Below are 21,913 nucleotides of genomic sequence, written 5' to 3' on the forward strand. Positions count from 1 at the left end.
AGATGAATAATTTCTGTCCTTTATATCAAGCTGTGAATACAAATACCTATGCTAGAGGATAGAAAGAATACATAGGCAATTGAAGGACAATATTCTGCTATTGGCATTTGTTGTGAAACTGATGTCTCTAATGACATTCGAATGTGGCTGACATGACACACTATCCCCAGTGGAGATTAGGAAGCCCCGTGCCCTCCTTGCCTGGATTAAGGAATAGAGCTAACTGGGATGGGAGTTAAGGGACACGTCTGAGTCCTCTAACTAAGCCCTATGTCCTCATGGAGGGAGGAGGAAGAGGATGGTTAATTATAGTCTCCCATGATGTCTGGGGAAATCTTCAAGGGGTGAAAAGTTAGGGAGGTTATTCCATGTCATTTATTTGTTCATTCATTTGCTCGACAACTATTTATAGAAGGTCTACTATGTGCTAGAGACACAAGCTTTGAGAAGAGAAACAATCTCTGTTTTCATGAATCTTACAGAAGCTGCAGGGGAGATAGTTATTGAACATGTTTGTTTTTATTTAAAAATATTCTTTCATATATCTACTACATGCCAGACATTGTGCTAAGCCTTGCAGTGAACAGAACAGATGAAGCACCTCACTCAAGGAGCTGACATGCTAGTAGCTACTACGTAATTATAATTGTGGTGAGCACAAAGGAGGAGGGGGCGGGCTCTCATCTGGAAGGTCAGGAACTGCTTCCCTGAGGAAAGACTCTGGAAGCTGAAACCTGAAGGTTGGGTGAAGAGGAGATGGAATGGGGGAGAGGCAGCATTGCAAAGCTCCTGGTGCAGGAAGCAGCCCAGATCATTGGAGAGCTAGAAGGCCAATTAGGCTGTTGGATTTGAGTGAGACGATGGCTCAACATGAGGTTAGAAAAGGCAGCAGGTCCTGGTGACTGAAGCCTTGTAGGCCATGGTGGGGCTTTTGGGATTTTTCCTAAAAGCAGCAGGAAGCTATTGGAGGTTCCCCTAAGATTTAGAATTAGTGTTGGCAGATTATGGAATGCTGGAAAAGTGAGGGGAGGGTGTGTTGAGTGAAATTATAAAGCTTATGATGACCGTGGCAGATCGCTCAGTACCTGAGCTGAGCGTTCTTATTTTCAAGATGTTTTCCCGTCTGTGATGACAATGACAGCGATACTCCTGGGGGCAGGCAGTGTGTAGGTGCTCTCTAAGTGCTTACATACATCACATAATTAAAGTTAAGTTTCTGGCAGCGCTATCAGAGAAGGATATTATTCTCTTTATTTTAAAGGTGAGGGACAGACATACAGAGATGAAGAAACTTGCCCAACCTTACATAGGGGAGCCTGGATCCACACCCAGGCATTCTGGTTGCCATCTCTCGATATGAGCTATGCTTTATCTTTTTGTCACAATGACCTTGTGAATTAAGGCGGGGATACTTAGGCTCATTTTCCAGATGCAAAATTGAGGCTCAGAGAGGTGATAGTGACTCATGGTTGCACAGCAAGTCAGAGGTCAATCCAAGACTAGAACTGAATTCCTTATTATTCTTTCGTCATGGAGAGCTTCTCCATTCTAGGAAAGGCTTGTATTAGAGACTAAAGCAAACTTTGGGCAGGCGTGACTGACTAGAACTTACGTTTATTTTCTCTCGGCCATGGCTTACCCTGATGTACAAGCACTAGTAATACCTGGGAGTGCAGACTGCTGCCCGTTGAGCCACAGAGCAGCCACAGAGCAGCCACAGAGCAGCCACAGGAGGACTCGTGACTCCTGGCTACATTTTGTGGGAAGAGCTGGCTCACGCTGAGGAGGGCCTCCGAGTCAGTGCACAGCAGTGACACGTCAGGGAGACTCCAGCGGCCTGCAGGCCCCTGTGCCATTGTTCACTTCCGGGGCCTTCTCTGCACAGTGCCTCTCCCTTCCCTCCAACCCAGTGGGACAGAGTAAAAGGACAAGATTGGCCTAGTCAAGTAGACCTTTCTCTTTCTCCCTCATTTTCCATTCCAGCCTGGGAGTTCAACTATTTTTGGAGCAAAGCGGAGGAAAACCTGGCTGGAGGACTGAGGACTTTGCCGAGGCTGTAAGACAGGCTCGACACGGCCTTCCATCAGTTTATCAGCCTCCAAGGCTGTGGGCCCACTCTGGGGAGCTGGTATTTTCTGCTTTGAGAAGGGTTGTTTGGTTTGGAGACTGTTTTTATTTTACCACAAAAATGAGTGACTTTTTTCCTCTCTCTCTCTCTAAACAAAGGAGGACCATTTGGTTTCCATAACTCAGATCATCTGACTTCTTCCTGGAACATCCATTTGGGGAGCAGGGCACAAAGCCTTCTTCCTCCGCTGGGCCACGTTTGGCTCAGGGGCCATGCCAACCTCACCGCCACCTCTGCCAAAACTAGTGGTGTTGTGATATTTATGGGGCCATAATCCACTCCAGTAACGACTGAGGCCTTGTGTTCCTCTATCCACCAGGCTGCCATTTCACTGCTTGTTAGTGCTGAGCAGGCCTGGGAAATGAGCACCGGGAGCTAAGACCAGCCCTTGACTTGTTTGCAACTGGGGAGAAAATCAGGGAGTGGTGGGGGTTTGAAACCAGAAGTTAAGGGAATTTTTAGATAATTTGTAAATATAAATTTCTTTGCCTTTTACCAAAGATATTCAGAATTCAGTGCATATCCATGACTGTCATCATGCCAAACATCCCAAGCTTGAAAGCTGGGCATCCCTGGGGATGAGTAGGGCACAGAGTGGGGCAGGGTAGATTTTAAAGTCAAACAGATTCAGGTTCAAATCCCAGCTTTTCTTACTAGTGTGTGACTGAGGACAAGTTCCTTGTCTGTAAATGGTGATGATGACATCATTGCACGGGGTTGCGTGGGTAGTAAATAAGAGTGCATAAAAGTACAAAACAAGTTACTTGGCACTTAATAAACATTTAGTAAACATTATTCTACATTATACTAGTATTAATGCCTTTAAAATAGATCATATGAATGTGTGTTTTAAAATCAGAGAAATTGGAGATTAAAATTTTCAAAATATCTGCTTGTTTAATGACATTGTTCTATCAAATTAACATCTTTTCAGGCATTAAGAATTCCTAGGAAAATGATAAGTTTTAGCTGATGTGTGTATACATATATACGTACACACATGCACATATATATATACACACATCCATAAATCCACACAAATATCTATATCCATATCTATATTTATATCTATATCTGTATCTGTATCAATATTTATAGTGATTTTGTCTAACACTATACATCCATGATCTCATTTGACATTACTATTTTTTATTATTAACAATTTGGGAAACTGAGTCTCTGAGAGGTTAGTTAATTGAATTTGTGCTGCATCAGTAATAAGTATCAGAGCTGGAATTCAAACTCAGGTTTGTTGAAATGACTTGACCAAAGTCAACCCAGGTAGCTTTTTTTACAGATGTATGTAATTTAAACTAGTTAGCCATTTTATATTGTCATAATCTCACAGCTTATTTTATGATGTAGCCTGAAGTATCCCAGAGCTGAGTCTCTTTATACCTGACTGTTTTAGAGGCAAATGGTCAAGACTCTCCAAGGGCCAAGTGGGATAATAGTAGGAGGCATGTCTCCCATGAGAGAGGATCAGGGTTGAAAAGCTCTGTGATAACGTTCAGGCACCATCCAAGACACTGATATACTGTAATGGACCCCTGCTCCTGAACCATATACTCGAATGAGTACATTTGCAAGTTTTGACCTTGGATCAATGAATTTTCTTTATAGACTGGTGAATAAGTTCCCAGAGGTCTTCCTTGTAGTTGAAGACTATCTAATGGATTTGGGATAAAACCAGGATTAAAATCCATTAGCCAATTCAAACACTAATCACAGCAAATCCTTTTACAGGGCTAATTAAATAATTCAAATACTTTCCAGATCTTGGCAATCTTTTCTTGATATAAATATTTATTTCTGGCCAAAAAGAAAAGAAAAATAACCCTTAGTCTTATCTGGGGGAGCTTGCTGAAACCATCCAAAAGCTGATGTAATCTCCAAAGCAGAATTTACATTCCTACTGTGACAAAATAGTGGAGGTTAGGGTCTAAATGAGCTCACCCTGCTCTTTCTTCCAGTCTCCCCTGGGTCCAGGGAGCATTTTTATGGCATCCCTGAGCCAAGTACAACTGTTCAGCACCAAATTATCAGCTGGTTTGGGAATGTGTCTCTGAATTAAGGGAATTCACGGACTTCAAAAGTAACAAGTTTTTTTAAAGTCAGATTTTTAAAATAGTGTGCAAAAACCTGAAATAAAGTGATATTCAGCAAGACTCCAAGTTGATGATATTCATTAGGACCTAGGTTGAGCTTTCTGGAGGCTCAGCCAGAAAAGAGGTAGTTGATTGCCCTACTGGGGCTCCTGCAATGATAATTCACAAATGTGGAAGTTCTTAGTGAAAAGTTAAGTGAGATCCATTGCTTAAGAGTCAAAAGAAACTAACATCTATTGGGCATGCACTGTGTGGGCTGCAAGTTTTTCATAGATGGGTGAGATACCAAGTCTACGGATTCTTTTGATAGAAAGCATTAAACTCTACAAAGCAGAAGTTTTGAAAGTAGAGATTGTTGCTTCTACTTGGAAAGGCTGAACCATGGTTCTGTGGTCAGGGCAATGAGAAATAAGGGTCAAAACAGTGCCACGCCTGCACTTCACTACCATCTCTTCCCATTCTGTTTTGACCCTTGTTTCTCATTGCCCTGAACACAGAACCATTGTTCAGCCTTTCCAAGTAGAAGCAACTCTCTCTACTTTCAAAACTTCTGCTTTTGAAAGTAGAAGTGCCAAGTTGGGAACAATCCTCAGAACATAATATGTCCACTGTAATGTCCTCTCATGCCCAGCTGAAGCCAGAGGGGTGCCTATAACTTGGCATAACCAAGTTGGCCACCAGCTAGCTTTTCCTCAGACATGACTTATACCTACCCACCCCTTTCCTGGCCTGGAGTTGTTGCGTGGTTTCATGGGAAGCCTTCACTGGTTAGTTACTATCAGATCAGGTGAAGAGCTTGGCCAACAGGATCCAGGTAAGTTCTGTGGGCCTATACTTAACCAGTTCCTATTCATCACAGGTATCCAGGATACGTCTCTTGCTTCCCCTCCCTGTTCTCCAGGACAGGTTGGAATAGGATGGAAAACAATGAGAACATTAAGAGCCTGGGCTCTGGAGGGCCATCACAGCTCTGCCACCCACTTCCTATGTAACTCTGCCCATAACCCAGAATTCTCAACTATAAGATGGTAATGATAGTCAGTTCATAAATAGTTGTACATTTTAATGAGATAATTAAATGCTCAACACCTAATAAGCACTTGACGTATGCCAACTGCTATTACTAAAGTGGGGTATTGCTGGGCTCATTATCTGAGACACCTATAAAACATAAGATGTGAATGTGTGTGCACACCGTGTAGGTCTTGCAACTTATCTTCTGTGTCAGGGCTATGTGGCATAGGTGTGATAAGAAGAAAGTCGTCTATCGAAAAAGGATCTGTGGACATGTATATAGTGCAGTGGTTCTAAATCGAGGGTGGTTTTTGTCCCTCAGGATACAATTGGCAATGTCTGAGACAGTTTTGGTTGTCAAACTAGGGGAAGAGTTCTATCAGCATTTAGTGAGTAAAGACCAGAGACAGTGCTAAAGATCCTATAATGCACAGGGCATCCCTCTGTGCCTCAACAAAGAATTACCTAGCCCAAAATGTCAATAGTGCCAAAATAAGAAATTCTGGAATAATATCTATTATGGCTTTCTGTCTTTCTTTGGTCTCTTGTAGAGGGTCCTACAGATATTATGGGGTGGTTCATAACCCCCAGGGAACTGGTAGAATGTCCAGGAAAGTTCAGAGGTGTTACAGGATGATGAGTAGAGGAAGGAGAAGGAATAACAGCTTGAGGGCCATTGGAAGACACCTGGTGGGAGGAGGGAAGAGAGTTTCTTGATGAATTCCTGTATGCAGGCTTTGATGGGTCCAGGTTTTCCTAGATAGTTAGCATAGCACATGAGCCACTCTGCTGGTGGAGCTTTATAACTGAAATGGGGCAGTCCAGGAGTGGGGCTTATTGCTATTGAGGTTCTGAGCTGCTGTGGGTGGGAAGGCTGTAGAGTCAGAACACCTTACCTATAAATAGCAATGTAAGACTCAGCTGCACAGTCTTAAAAGAAAATGAAGTGGGTTGCCTTGGTCACGGTGTACATGAGCATCAAGATTATATCGTGGCCCCAGACGGAGAGAAGAAAGCAGAAGGAGAAGGACCATGAGTCCAGAGGCGTGCAGGGATGGAATCCTGCAGCCCTGCTGGCCTCCGGGTTGTCTTTTTTTGGGCTTACACATTCCCCAGTCCCACACAGGGTTGTGACATCGCACTCCCCACCCCGCCATGATTCTGGGCACATCAGCTTTTAGAACTGGTCCTCAGCACAGCTGGTCTGGCTTCTCAGGATGCAAATTACTTTCTGCTTATATTTACTCTTTTTAAAAATTAATTATAAAAATAATACATGTTTAGTGTGAGAACTCTGAGAAATACAGAGAAGTACACAAAAATAAATGAAAATCTTTGGCAATCCTAACTTCCAGTGACAAACATAGTACACTATTCATATTTTTTTCTATGCATGTTATTTTTTTACATAATTGGAATTATACTACATGTAATATGTCATTTGGCAGTCGTCACTATCTGAAGTTAATAGGGGCAATTTTAGGTATTGCAAGGAAACTAAGTGCGGGTAATGAAGATCAGGGCTCTTGCAAAATATTTTCTCCTCTCAATAAATCTACACCAAAAAATTCTTGACTGTTGGCATTTATAAAACTTACAAATTGTCTTCTAAGCAGAGCATCAATATTTAAAAATTTTGTAGCTTGAGGTCAGAATAAATGGTGCACTTAAGACAGCTGCAACTTGCTAAGAATAAATATATTTTTTAAAGCTTTGTTTTTACTTGGTTGAAGACAATTCAGGATTTATGCACAAGTTATGTGTCTCCTGACACACAAACTCTTGCAGCTGTGCACAATTAAGTTTGGAAGGATTTTACCTTTGGAACTGGGATTGAGAGGTGGGTCTACCAAAATGGCTTAAATCTTCCACACAAGCATGACCATGAATTATGGCAAATACTGACTGCTCTTAAAGAATACAAACCTATACAGAAACTCAGAGGAGAGGTGAGAAGGAGACCCCAGGTACACATTTGAGTATCTGCGGATGCCACTGAGCTGCTGGTGTGCATGTTTGGGGCCAGAGCTGAATTGCACGGAGCAGAGTTATACAGCTAGCACCCTTTTTCTCCCTTTCCCTTGGCAGCACCCAACTTTTCTTCTCAATGAATGTTGAGCAAATTTTTGAAGAATGTCAGTTTGAAGGGGGCATAGATTATTAGCCTGCCTGGGCTGGTGCATCTCTGTGTTAATCACCTTCTCTTCCATCACCCTACTGAAGTGGCAACAGAACAGTATTACATGAGGAAGGGTACCATCCATGAAAGTCCAGCCATGTGGTGCAGAAGCAGAGGGGGTCCAACTTCCCCTATTGGGACAGCAGGGCTGGGGTAATGGCAATTTCAGGGAAGTTCACAAGCAAATCTCTCCCCCAACCACGCTTCAAAAAAATGCATTGTGTGCCAGGTGCACACACGGCTTAGAGTTCGCTTAGAGGAAACTGCATGCTTGGTAGAGTGGGAGCAGTGTGAGGGTGACTGTGCAGCTCACTTTGGGCTGTGTAAACTCGCCCCCTGGAATAAAGTCTTTTGCCCCCAACTGAAAATCTTCACCACCTACTTACTACTGGTGACAACTCTCCTTTTATCCCCACTCCTTCTCAGATTACTGGGGCTTTTGTCTGACCAAGCAAAACTGCAATAAATTTCCACTTATCTATATTTTTGTCTGGGCCTGAAGGATAGGAACATGCCCTAATACAATCTCTGCAGGAGCCACTTCAGAAGCAACTACGTAGAACTCGAGCTCCCTCTGAAAACAGGGGCAAAGGGGAAACATCATCAGATACACAAAAAGCTTCTGAAGTTCAAGAAAGAGGGGCCGCTCAGAAAAGGAACCTTACCTGTGATCACGCAGTCAGCTGCATACACTGACATGAAGTCAGTGTGGGCTGGGGTCCTTCTTTCCCTGGTCTAGCGCCTTTTTCTTAAACCCTGGTTCAAGTTTCTATTCTCTAATTACTCTGCGACCCTGGGCAAGGAGCTAAATCTCTCTGAGTTAAGATTTCCTGTCTGCAAAATGATGGGGAGCAGTGAGAATCAGTGCTCAGAGTGACATGGGCATTCAGAGTCAGGGCAGCTAGGGATCTGTGGGGATCCACGCTTTGGAAATATTATACAGAAGAGGTCAAAAGCCTCAAGATTAAACTGCTTGGGGTCCAAATGGCTTCCACTTCCAGCCATCTAGGTGACTTTGGGAGCTTCATCTCTGTGAGTTTCAGTACCCTTGTATGGAGTTACTTGAAATGAGGATACAAGTAACTTCTCCCTCACTAGCCTGCTAGGAGGATGAAGTGAGATAGTTTGGGGAGGGCACAGGGTAGATGCTCAGCAATCAGTAGCTGCTATCACTGAGATGAAGCTCCCGGGTGATTCCGATGTGCAGCCCAACTGAGAACTATGAGAGAGATGCTCCATTATGTCCCTTCATTCTGAGTTGCACAAAGTGACATTCCATCATCTTCATATGACATCAGGCCCCCAGGGCTGCACTAAGTATGTTTGACCATTAGATGCAACACTCTAACTAGTGAGAAAGGAAACAATAGGCTTTTGTTTGGGAAGTTTACCTTCTCCTTCCCTCTGCCCTCCCTCCCCATCTGCCACCCTAGGTGCACTTCAATGATCTCCTCAGGGTGCCCACAGCAGCTCCAGGCCCAGATGCTTTCTAAGATAATTGGACAGATTTTTTAAAAACAGACACACTGGGATTTCTACATTTGCGTGAGTGTTGTCTCTCGTCCCTCTGGGAAGCTGAGCCCCTCTTTGGAACTCTTAGAACTGCCTTCATGACTAATGTTCAGTTTGAAAAAACTGTCTTCAAAGAGAGCAAAGCTTCATCCTCTGAGAGTGAACAAAATGTAAACCAGAGCCATGAGTAGTGAATGAGGTTGGAGATCAAGCTGGGAAATAAAATCTTGAATCAAAAAAGAAGTGTGTCTATAAAACCAGGAAACTGATTTCTCACATGCCTTATAAATTAAATTTCAGTGAGTTTATTAAAAATCAATTTCTCTTGTTTATAGTCATACCTCATGTGTCTCTTTACAACACCAGGATGGTTTAGCATGTTTTTCATTATCGCATTAGTACAAAGTCCATTTTTAAAATTTACTGTTCATTAAAATGGATCATTTCTCAGCTCATACTCCAGTGTCTACTTTTTAGTATTCTAATCTCTCTGCAAATGGATTTCCAATTGAAAGTGGATCTTTTCTTGGCACAATACACTGAATACTGGAGTAGGAAAAAGTGCAGCCAGAATAAATAAAGTTTGTCTGAAGATTTCCAAGATATTTTCTTGGCTGCGAGTGAGTTTGGCCTGGTCACTGGAGAGCCAACCAAATGCTAACTTAAGATGTGTGCTAGGCCTAAATAATTAACAAGAATTTTTAAATGAAATTTTAAATAACTTGTGGGTTTTTTTTTTCTTATGACATGATGGCACATGATTGTAGAAAACTTAGATAATGCAGGTAGAAGGAAGAAAGTAAAAATTAATAGTGGTCTCATTCAGAGATGACTACTGTTAACATTTTGATGTGTTGTCTTTCAAATTTCTTTCTCTCCCTGCATTCTAATGTATGTGTATAAAACAGAAACAGTGCAAGGCACTGTTTTGTAACTTATTTTTAACACGTGAAGCGACATCATTAACATTTTCCCATGTCAGTAATTATTCTTCTTTCTTACAACATTAGGTAATTATTTAGGGGTGAAGTATGATTTATGTTACGAATTATCTACTGTTAAACATTTATGTTGTTACCCTTTAGATGTTTCGATTTGCTCTCTCTTTCTCTTCCTCCTCCTCTCTCTCCATTCTTCCCTCTCTCCCTCTCTCAATCTTTTGCTATCATAAGCAATATGATGAACATATTGTAGCCAAGTCTTTGTAAGCATTCCTAATCATTTCCTTTTGATGAAGTTGAAGTTGAAATTTTGGGTCAAAAATGTATACAAGTAGTTGCCTTCCAAAAGACTTAATGGTCTCTCACCAAGGATGAATGAAAATACTTATTGCCCTGTATCTTTGCCAATATTGGGCATTGTATTTTTGTTAATCTTCATTAGTTGGATAAATTATTTCAATTTGCCTTTCCCTGGTTACAGTGAGCATTTTTCATATGTTATTGACCATTACTTTTATTGTAAATTTCTTTTTAATATCTTTTATCCAGTGACACGGTCACCTTTCTCACTGATTTCTAAGAGATGTCTATGAATCAAAGTTATTGGCACTTTGCTTGTTATATGTCTCATAAGTAATTTTGCCACTTTTCTGCTTTCCTTTAGATTTCATGGTGAGGGTAACAGAAGAATTAAAAAATATGTATTTAAACTATCAAATCCTTCCTTTATGGTATCTCCCTTCTGTATTGTGCTTAAAAAGTCTTTCCCCACTGAAAAATTGTGTAAATATTTACTTTTGTTTCCTTCTAGAATTTTTATAGTTTTATGTTCACATTTAAATCTTTCACCTGGAATTTGTTTAGATGTTAAGGTGTGAGATAAAAACAAACTTAATTGTTTTTCCAAGTGGTTAGCCAGTCGTCTCTACACTATTTTTGAAAAATCCACTCTTTCCCCACTGTTTAAAAAGGTCACTTTATTTTATACTAAATTAACATAAGTGTTTGGCTCTGTTTATGGACTTTGTATTTCCTGTTTCAATGCTCAGCTTTCCTTTTGTGGCACCAGTCATACATTATTTCAATTACTTTTTTATACATCTTAAAATTGGCTAAGGTAAGTTTCCACATTTGTCTTGGCTATTCTTAAATGTTTATTCTTCCATATACACTTTAGAATTATTCTGTTAACTTAAAAAGTCCCATCAGAATTTTCACTGGGATTGTATTAAAAGTAAATACTAATTTGAAGATAATTGATGTTTTTATGATAGTTGCTACACCATTTAATAATAGTGATAATGATTGTAATAAGTTAATGCCAGCAGCTAACATTGATTGATTGCTTACTGTGTCAGGTCCTGTTCTAAGTCCACTTCCCACATTTAAACTTCATAATAATCTACAGTAGAGGTGCTATTATTGTCGCACTCATTTTACAGATAGAAAAGTTAAGGTATGGAGATGTTCAATAACCTGCCACAGTCACACAGCTTTAAGGCAAAGCCAGAATTCTTTTCCTGGGTGGTTTGTTCCAGCGCCTGTGCTCACGTCTGGTATTTTCGCCATAAGCGTGTTTGCCGTAACATCTTTGCTGTGAGCACCTTCACCACAAACATTTTCACTGTACAACTAATTGGCTGTAAGGCAATTTCACCATAAAATATAAAAATAATAAAAAGTGAAAAGGGACATTAAAAAAACATAATGAAATATGAAAAATTACTTACAAAATAAAAAAGATTTTATTGTGAAAAATGAAAATACACTGTCTTAGAAATCTTTTGTTCAGAGAATTATACTTTTTAAAAATTTTTGCTTGTTTTGTCTCCTCATCTGGCATACAATTTTTTCTTTTTTGCTGCAATTTCTTTTTGCTTAAGAGAGATATGAGTTTCCAATTAAAGAATCGCTAATTTATGTTCTTGAAGATTGTGAATTAGTAGCCATCTCTTTTCTATGTGCCATAGCTTGGTAATCTTTGGGTTTTGATGGGTGGGAGGGATGACTGTGTTTACTAAAGAATTTGCACACTGATATGTGATCATTTTCTAGTATAGTATGTAATCTGGCTTTACACGTAGCTTTGCGATCTGGCTTCATAGCAGTTGTTGTCATCCACTATTTTAAGACCACCATGTCTATTCCTCAGTGTTTAGATCATTATGAGGGCTAAGATTTACATATAATATAAATCTTATATATTTACATGGGAATAACTGCGAGAACTTCGTCAATGGAGAAATGAAACCAACTGACAACTAGCTTAAATACATTAAGCCTGCCAAATGTACACCAAACGGTCAACCAGTTGTTTTTCTTTTACGGTAAAATTGCCTTACTGCCAATTAATTGTGTAATGTTTGCAGTGAAATGCTTTTGGCAAAGACGTTAACAGCAAAGATGCTTATGGTGAAAATACTTAGACCCATATCAGATACGAGCTCTTTGTCCCTTCGAGTCTGATAAAACTTGAGTGAAAAACATCTGGGTCTGGTAGGGGTGGGATATCTTCGTACCTCTCTTCCAGGTCATACATTTCATCTTCATCTATGTCTAATCACACTGCTTAATCCGTCTATTAAATTGTATTCCAGCAAATAAACTTTTTCAAATTTAGAATTCAAACTAGGTTATCCTGCAAATCTGCCTTTGTTGAATGTTCTTTCCCTCTGGTATGTTTTATTTCTTTACACACTTTAAATGTATTTATTATACATTCTCTTTGAAATTGTTCTCTAGTCCTCTCTTCTTGCTTGTTCTCCTGTTTGTTCCATCCATCTTCACATTGTTTGCCACTTGGTGCCATGAGCCCATTTTTAGAGAGGGTTGTTGACTGTAGGTGTGCTGTAGGTTGGGTTGGATGTTCATTGTCTCTGCCAGAACCACAGGGATCAGGATGGTCACGGGCACATTTTGGGTGGTATAACATCTTACCTTTATTCCCCTGCCTTGAGTCACTGAGCATCTTTTCCAGTCCCCATTTAAAGTGTGGTATAGCCCTTTGGAGCCTACTGCGCTTGCTCACTATCTTGTACAGGCCAGTGTCCTGGATTTGCAACAGCATTAGGATCACGACCTGCAGACCTTTTTAAACCTTTTTAAACCTTTTAAAACCTTTTCATAGCCATTTAAAAAGGTTTATATAGTGTTCATTTTTTATTATCCATTCAAAGTCACTATAAATATACATTTTCAATTTTTTCTTTTATATTTAACAGTTTTTGTTTCATATAACCTGCTACTGTGTTATTTGTTGACAACTCCGAGTCCTGTATCACATTTGAACAGGCTGGAGAGCTACAACAGTCTTAGCTTCATTATTAGGCCTTCGATTAGTCTTTTTCTGATTAATAATAGCACTTATGTTTTTTTTTGTTACAAAATTTAAGGCAGTGTTTAGGAAAAAATCTTGAAAGAGGAAATATGTACTGTAAAAATGAAAATAGATAGCATTTTAAAACTTGGGATGCAGAGATGGGAAAGGAGAATGGGAAAAGTAAAGGAATATAAATTTATTTTCTTTTACAGGGATAACTCAGTAGAGACTTTTACATGCATAAAGTTGATGGTAGGAGTGCTGTAGGTTAGGATGGATGTAGGTTTGAATATATTGCATTTAAAAATGTATTTATCTTTACTGCCTTCCATAGTTTCTTGTTCATATTATTTGCTGAATGGACATGAACAGGTGAATTAATAAATAAAGGATTTTTTTTTCAAATTCCAACATTTCACCCTTAGTTCTTTTTAATGACCACATGTTTGCGTTTAAGTGTTGCCTGCAGTATGTAATATGGTTGAGTCACTGCCTTCCACTTCTCCAAACTGTCAGCACTGTACTGGAAGCACTTTAGGTTTGTAGTTTGTGCCAAATCCCTACTCCAACAGCCTTTACTTCTTTACGTACATGGATGAGGTAGAGAGCCATGCAGGTGTTTGCAGGTATATATTAGGAGAGGAAGAGAAGAGGGAGAAAGGATGGGCTTGCTTCCCAAGAAATAAACTTTCATGGAGAAACTGGAAAATAGGCTTTTAGAATGTTATTCTACAAATCCATAGTGAATTTGCATTTCACGTTATCCCAATGCAGCATCTCTGTAGTGAAGCAATGGTAACACTACACCCCATTTACATCCATCTTCAGAGAGGGGTTGCTCCGAAGGCTCACTCATTCGGGAAGCCTTCTATGGAAGGTGTTGATGTCTTTGAGTTTAACTCTCAAGAGTTTCTGATCTTAGGTTTGAGATTTTGGTTAAGGAGAGAGGGAAGGTGGACTTGAGCGACATCACAATAGAAAGGGAAAAAAAAGAACTCTGTAGAGGGCACACACCCAACTTTCACAGTGTGATTACTCAGGGATATTTCAAAATGTTTTCAAATAGCAAATACTTTTTGGAGACGTGAAAATATTTCCAAGTACTAAGAAAACTAACTAAAGGTTTCAAATGTTTGCGATTATTCCAAGGCCAGGAATTCCAGATGTTTGTAAGGAAGCCACTACATATCTCTGTTTAAATATTCAGGAGGGTTTTACGATGGTAAGGAGGAAAAAAATCATACCCTTTGATTCTTCCTTTTTAGAGATAGGGTAGTATCTACTATCAGGAGGACAAAACTATTGTAGGTGGCTCGTCAATCATTGTGAGTGTCCTCCTTTCTCTTTCTATCTCCCAGGGCTGTTGTGGCAAAAAGATGTGAAGCATTTAAAAGGACACAGCACTGTAGAAAATGCTGTATATTACTATTTCATCACTGCAGATACTGAATCAATAATTATCTGTGTGATGGATGCCAGATGTAAATAATAACCAGGGCTCTTGGCCATCTGTCCTTTTATAATCAGACTTCCCCAAGTCTCCTGGACAGAGACATGAATCACACATGTCTTTAAATTAAGAACTTGCCTGCTACAAATGTCCTGTGAGAGTGCCAATGTTATGATAATTCCTTTTTTTTTTTGCATGAAATGCACTTAGTTTTACTTTCATATTCCTGTATTTCATGTCAGGTATTCACCATGATGAGAGTTTCTTGGCTACTCCAAGAAAGAATCATCCAGACTAAAAAAAAATTCGAGAATCTACACATGCAAGCCTAACAATTTGGCTTTTGCTTTATTCAGAATCAATAAGTTTAGACCGTCTATTTTTCACTCTTGTGCTTGAGAGTCCCTAATACTTTGTTGAGAAATGTCAAACTTTGTAAGTCTTCACGAACCAGCACTGACACTAACACCTGAGAGGGCGTAACTTAGCACACATGTTGGTGGACTAGGAAATGAGCACCCTGCTGCCTTTGCCCTTGCTGGAGGCTCTTCCAGCAGGGTAGACCTCTCTCTGTATGGTTTCCTGGTTGTGACCCTGCCCGAAGATGGGCGGCCATTCCCTCCCTGAGCAGGCTGAAGAAAGCCATAAAGGCTGCCAGAACTTACTGAGCGTGACTGACTCGTTGATCTTGAAGCTGCAGAGAACCCTGTCCACGTTGCGGGCATGTCGGAAGCCGTTCCCTCTCACGACTACTTGAAATGATTCTGAAACAAATAATGACAAGACACGTGATTTGACTGCAGGCCATTAAACTTAGGTTTCCCATTTGCCCTGATTTAGTGCATTTAACTATTTCACCAGGCTTAAAATATTTGAAAATTAGTTCAGGTTGGAAATCCAAAGCCACCATGTGGGTGTCTTGCCACGTACTTCCCATCTCTTTCTCATTAGGTGACCACTAGGCAGGCATACAGCTTCTTACTTTGAATTCCTACCTTCTTGCCTTTGCTCTTGCTATTTCTCTGACCTGGACTGTCATGCTCTCCTCTTTCTGTCATTCAAATCTTACCCACGTCTCAAGTCCTCTCAGTTTTAAAAACTGTGATCTCTGCATCCTAGGGCCACAGGGGAGGGACCCTCCACTTCTTCAATCAACTCAACAACTCTCATGTATTTTTTTTACATATAGAATGCCACCAAAAGGATTTCTTTAGAGCTCAAGGTGCCTAATATTTTTTGAAAACCATTGCCTTATGGCATTCCCCTTCTGTTTTGAACAACGTAGCATGTGATTATGTACTGGCTGGTGTTATTCTTTTGTCTTTCCTTCCACAACCAGAAAAACTTTTCTTTAGGTTGGAAATTGTTTGTTACTGGCTTTGGCCCTCCTGTGTCTGCTGGGCACACAGTAATAATAGCTAGTGTTATGTGGGAATAATTGTCCTTTGCAATAAATCAAAGTCTTGCTTATCAGCAGCTAGTTGTCAAACATTAACCTGTTTGAAATGCTGTTGGCCCTTTTATTGTAGTTAGTATTCACCTCTCTCTGAATAGAAGAGAAAATATATCTCACAAGTTCTCTAGCCCTGTACATTAATTTCATGTTGGAATGATGCATATTGAATTAATGCTTTAATAAAATCATTATAAAGTAAATAATGGTTCTTTACAATAGTCTTACCAAGGGGGGTTGGGAATAGCCCTTGTCAATTCATTAGTTAAATGTTTAGGAACATTTGCTTAAGTTTGCTAGTAACTAATAGTCAGTGCTCTACTTTCTTTTCTCATCCTTTTGTGTATAAAGCTGGGCATGGGATAATGCCGTGTGGCATATAAAAAAAAAGAAATCAGTAAAAAGTCAGAGGAAAAAAAAATGCAGTATTTGTGAAAGTGGATCTTCAACTGTAAATTGCTATCCAAGTGGAGATTTTTGTTGGAGGAAGAATGGAGTTAGAGGACTAGCACATGGGACTCTTTCAAACCTTAATAAATATCATGAGTGTATGGTCACCTTAATTCCTGGGAAACTAATTTAGAGATCATGTTTGTCAAGAAAATAATAGCTGATGTTAATTGTTCCCTCATTGTGCGCCAGGTTCTGGCTCAGCATTGTATATGTCTAATGTCATTTAAAACTGCCCACAGCCCAGGTAGGTACAAATGAAAAAACCTGAGCTTTGTGAGTTTAAATAACCTGTCCAAGGTCACATGGCTCGTAGTTGTCAGAATCAGAACTGGAATCCAGGTCCGTCAGGCATCAAATGCCCCGCACTTAGAACTCAGTCACTATGCTCTTTACCATTATGCTAAAATGGATCCTCTGTCTTATGACACATGACTAATTTAGAGATGGACACTGTGGGTTTTTTCAAAGCTTATTTTATTTTTATTTTAGGCAGATTTGTCCGTTTTGCAGAAAAGTGGATCTTGCTGAATGGGAAGCAAGAAACCAAAACCGAAGTAAAAGAACCCAGAGGCACTGAGTGTGCCATAAGCGTACAAATTAGAACAGAATGCTTTTTACAAGTATAATGGACCTCAACAATAAGGAATTTGAGATTTTGACCTCAACAATAAGGAATTTGACTTGCCCAAGGTCATGTAATTGCTAAGCAGCAAAACTTGTATCCAAGTATTCATTGCCTTGGTTTTAAAGTATATTAATTAAGGTCATGGGCACGTGGTCTTTCAGGACCATAAGTCCTATGAATATTAAGGTTTTTTATATGCATGTTGATGCTTACACACAATTGCTAAGTTTAAAAAGATGGACTTAATGGTTTTCTTTAGATGTCCACCTGGCATGTGACTGATGATGTCGTTGGTTCAACAAAAGCGTGGAAGTATCTTAGTGTATTTTATTTACTCAGATTAAGCCTATAGAAACCTATTTCCGTTTTTAGTTTGAATGCTAGACCTCCAGAAATCTGCCGTTAGATGCTTTTGCTGATTCAAAATGTTTTCTGCCTCACTTCTGTGCCTACGTCTCATTTCCTCAAAGCTCGATGGAGGGAGAGAAGACTCTGGAAATGCAGACTGCACGCTGAGGTCCCTTCTCTAACATGCTCTCGCATTACCAGTTCAGCTGCTGAGCCCTCCGTACAAGAGGCTGCCCACACGTCAGCCTGGCCCGACCTCAGGGTGTTTAGGAAGAAAGACAGCAGGAACCCACGATGTGGCACCGGTGGAAACCAAACAATTTTACCCGCTAGGACTGAGAAGAAGGTGGAGGAAGCGATGCTGTGGGAAGCACAGCAGAGGGGAGGCGCCTGGTGCCCTTTCCCTGTCGGAGAGCACATGTGGTTTCCAGAGGAGCCCAGACATCTGACTCGGCAGCCCAACTAGAACGTCAGCTGTTCACACGCTGCAGTTATGTAACAAAATCCGTCAGATGAATGAGCCAGCAGCGGAGAGCCAGGACACTCCAGAACCAGGACATACCGATTTAACTCCGTTTATCCACAAAGCCCTGACCCCTACCTTTCAAAATATGTACAGCTAAGTGTTTTTACGCAATTTGCATGTTGAGTTACAGCTCTTACAAGAAGTGGCTAGGAATTGTAGGACTTTAGGAAGGAATTTCTACTTGAAAATGGTCTTTGATCTAATCTTTTGAAGGTACATATTTTAAAAGTATCTTTAAGACATACGTTCATTACAATTCTTTTGTCTCTCTTATTTATTCTCGATTATAATTTAAGCTTCCTGATCATAGAGGCCATCATTTCTAAATCTTCAGAAATTTTGACTGTGTCTGACCCAAGGCTGAGTCAGTCTCAATATAAGTTCATTGAATGAATAAATAAATGACATCTTGGTATAGAATGGGAATAAAAGAAAAGGACAAAGTGGTCATTTTTCAGGTACCAGTCAGATCTAATCCTTTTTATTTTCTGCGAATTAATAAGGCTAATGAATGAAAAGATGTTCAACATCATTAGTTGTTAGAGCAAGGCAAATCAAAACCACAATAAACTATCACTCCATACTCGTTACAATAGCTATAATAAAACGGATGGACAATAACAAGTGTTAGTGAAAAAATTAGAGCCCTCATACATTGTTGGTAGGAATGTAAAACAGTATAGCTGCTTTGTAAAATAGTTTGGTAGTTCCTTAAAAAGTTAAACACAGAATTACCTTATGACCCAGAAATTCCACCCTTAGGTATATATATCCAAGAAAACTGAAAATGTAGTTCTACGTAAAAATTTGTACATATATGTTTAGAGTAGCATTATTCATCATAGGCCCAAAGTGGAAACAGACCAAATGTCCAAAAGTGATCACTATGGAAGTCTGACAATGGAATATTATTCACTCATAAAAAGCTATCAAGTTCTGCTAATACATGGATGAATCTTGTAGACGTTATACTAAATGAAAGAAGCCAGGCACAAAAGGCCATATGTTGCATGATTCCATTCATGCGAAAAGTCCAGAGTAGCAAAGCCATAGAGACAGAAAATAGGTTGGTGGTTGCCCGGCTGCAAAAAAGGGGTAAGTAGGAAGTGACTGCTTTGACTTTCTTTCTGGGCGATGAAAATATTCTGAAATGAGAGAGTGGTTATGGTTGTACACATTTGTGAATATATTAAAAACCACCAAATTGTACTTTTTACAAGGGTAAATTTTAGATATGGGAATTTTAGCTCAATTAAAAAAAATTAAGGTCAGCGAATAGTTTGATAAACTTATTTCATTCTGTTCTCTCCTTTTCTTTTTCCTTTTTTTTTTGAAATGTGGAACACATAACTTTGAAAGGACCTCAACAAAGACTGACAATCGTTCATTGTATCTGGAAATGGCACATCTGTATATTCTCCATTTACTCTGGTCACCCAAGACTTTTCTGAAAAATTATTGATAATGATATTTCATCTCATAAGTGAGTTTGAATTTGCTCCTCTATTAGATGCTTAATGTAACATCTAAAATATAATATACAGACTAATGTATATTAAATGCTTTCTGATGCCTAAATTATTCTAGAACTTTAAAAATTTTATAGCTATTTATTTATAACAGCTTTAGTGAGGTAAATAACTTGCATATAAAGTATATAGCTTAATACATTTTGACATATATGTTTATAATCATTGGGCAATACCACAAGTAAAAAAGTGACCACATCTATCACCCTCAAAAGTTTCCATGTGTCCTTTTGTAATTTCTCCCTCCTGCTGCTCCCCACCACCATTGATTGGCCCTCTGTTGTTATGGATTTGTTTCATTTTCTAAGATTTTATGTAAATGAAATCACGCAGTAAGTAATTTTTTTTTGTCTAACTTCTTCTACTCTGCATGATTATTTTAAGACTCATCCATAATTATACTGAGATTTATGGATAGTCTATTCCTTTTTATTATTGAGTATTATTTATTGTATGGATAAATTACAATTTTTTTATCCATTTACCTGCTGATAAACATTTGAATTGTTCACAGTTGTTGGCTAATAAAATAGAGCTATTATAGACATTTGTATGGAAGTCTTTGTCTGGACATTGATTTTTTTTCTCTCTTGTATTATTACAATACCTAGAAGTAGAATGGCCAGGTGATATGGTAGGTGTGTGTTTAATTTTTTAATAAACTGTAAAAACTCTTTTTCAAAGTGATTGTTTCATTTTAGATTCCCACCACAGTGTATGAGAGTTCCTCTTCAAACAGAAATATCTTTAAATGAACAGGAAGTTGAAGCAGAGAATTAAACAATTCATCCAGAAGAGGTACTTAAAAGCCAGGCATGAGTGCTTTGAAAAACAATGAAAAAAGAAAGAAATAAAATCACCGTTTATGTTGCTTAAATGTATCTGTTTTAAGCACCTAATTTCCAAACGGAAAACATGAAGCCTAAAACTACCTTTCTTTTGTGATACTTTATCCAGTTTTATTACAAACGGTGGGAAACAACACAGAAGGAATAATACGACTGCTTCTGAAATGATAACGTGAGGAGCTAATTAAAATCTTCCATTTCTGGCATACAAAAACTTCAAATGTGGAGCAGTTGGCAGGTTGCACACTTGATTCCAATTAGTTCTTTCCTGGAACACTTGCCTACATAGTACATTGAGAGCCATTCAAGTTTGCAGCCAGCTGAGTGGGATCAGAGGAAAACTGTGCTTAGGCAACAGGGTGCATTTTCTAGAGAGGAGCTACACTAGGCAGGGCCAGTCTAACAGTGGATCAATTCTCATTACACACAGCCTAATCTGCAAATGTATTTAATTAGGAACTTTTAAAAAGAGTCTGTATTGGAAGGCAAGCAGAATTATTTAAATGCAGATAATGTCCAAGGTGCTATAAAGGCTCTCCACACAGCAAGTTTAATTCTCTGCTTCTGTTTTAGAACAGGGGCTGTAAATACAGTGACAGAAGCTCCATGCTAAATGGCAATCTTATGCTTGGCCTGAGTATTGGGTGATAATAGGGAGTGGTGAGCAAGCGGTATGGTGAACTGGAAAGAGTACATACTTTTAAAGGGAATTTATTTTCTTGCAATAAATACAGGCCCAGTGTTCTAGATGTGATTTTTCAAGAAGGAATGAAAATCCGAATTTTTAGGTGAAATCAGATTTTTAAGTATTAGCAATTATTTGAGGTTTCTTTTAAAAAAGCAGTGTGGATCAAAAAGAACGTATGCGTAGACCAGATAGGGATTGTAGGCTACGAGTTTATAAATTCTGGTGATGGTTTCCAGGTCTATCACCTCTTCACCTAAGGACACACCTTTGTCAATGCCATTCTTAAAATATGGAACCATGGTCTGAACTTGAAATAGGGCATAGAATTAACTCTCTTGACCTGGACACTGGATGGCTATTGAGGCACCCTAATATTACATCAGCCTTTTTTTTTTTTGGTCAGAGGCATTCTTGTTGGCTATCAAGATAGCTACGCTTTTCTGTTTTTTCTTTTTCCCCATATGAATCTGCTTGTATGTGAAACTGGCTGTTTGAATCCAAGCTCAACATTTGCTATTTGTTCCATTAACTTTCACTTTGTTATTTGCAGCTCAACGTATAAAGATCATGTTGGATCTCGGTTTTGTCATCCACCCAGTGTATTATCTCTCTACCTCTCTCAGAGCTCAATTTGCTGTCAGAACCACGGGTGTTGTTGAGTTGTTGCTGAAAGCCAGCTGAGATCATTGCCTTGGGGGAATGCAACTGTCGGCACAGAGCTGACAGACCTGGGTGGGCTCCACACCAAAGGTGGCACTGGAGGCCAGTGAGGGGAAGTCATTCGCAGAGTGA

The 21,913-nt window shown here is 39.4% G+C and overlaps 1 protein-coding gene across 2 annotated transcripts in view; it reads right to left on the bottom strand.

Annotated features, from left to right (window-relative positions):
* ANTXR1 (anthrax toxin receptor 1) overlaps positions 1–21,913 on the bottom strand; it is a 112,277-nt gene that overhangs the window by 12,928 nt on the left and 77,436 nt on the right. For both annotated transcript variants that reach the window (XM_023533836.1, XM_023533837.1), the window contains exon 10: positions 15,317–15,415. In XM_023533836.1, coding sequence (XP_023389604.1) covers positions 15,317–15,415 — 99 coding nt within the window. The remainder of the gene's footprint in view (positions 1–15,316; positions 15,416–21,913) is intronic.

This window comes from Pteropus vampyrus, unplaced genomic scaffold (assembly GCF_000151845.1).
Source record: "Pteropus vampyrus isolate Shadow unplaced genomic scaffold, Pvam_2.0 Scaffold113, whole genome shotgun sequence".
NCBI classification, from domain to species: Eukaryota; Metazoa; Chordata; class Mammalia; order Chiroptera; family Pteropodidae; genus Pteropus; species Pteropus vampyrus.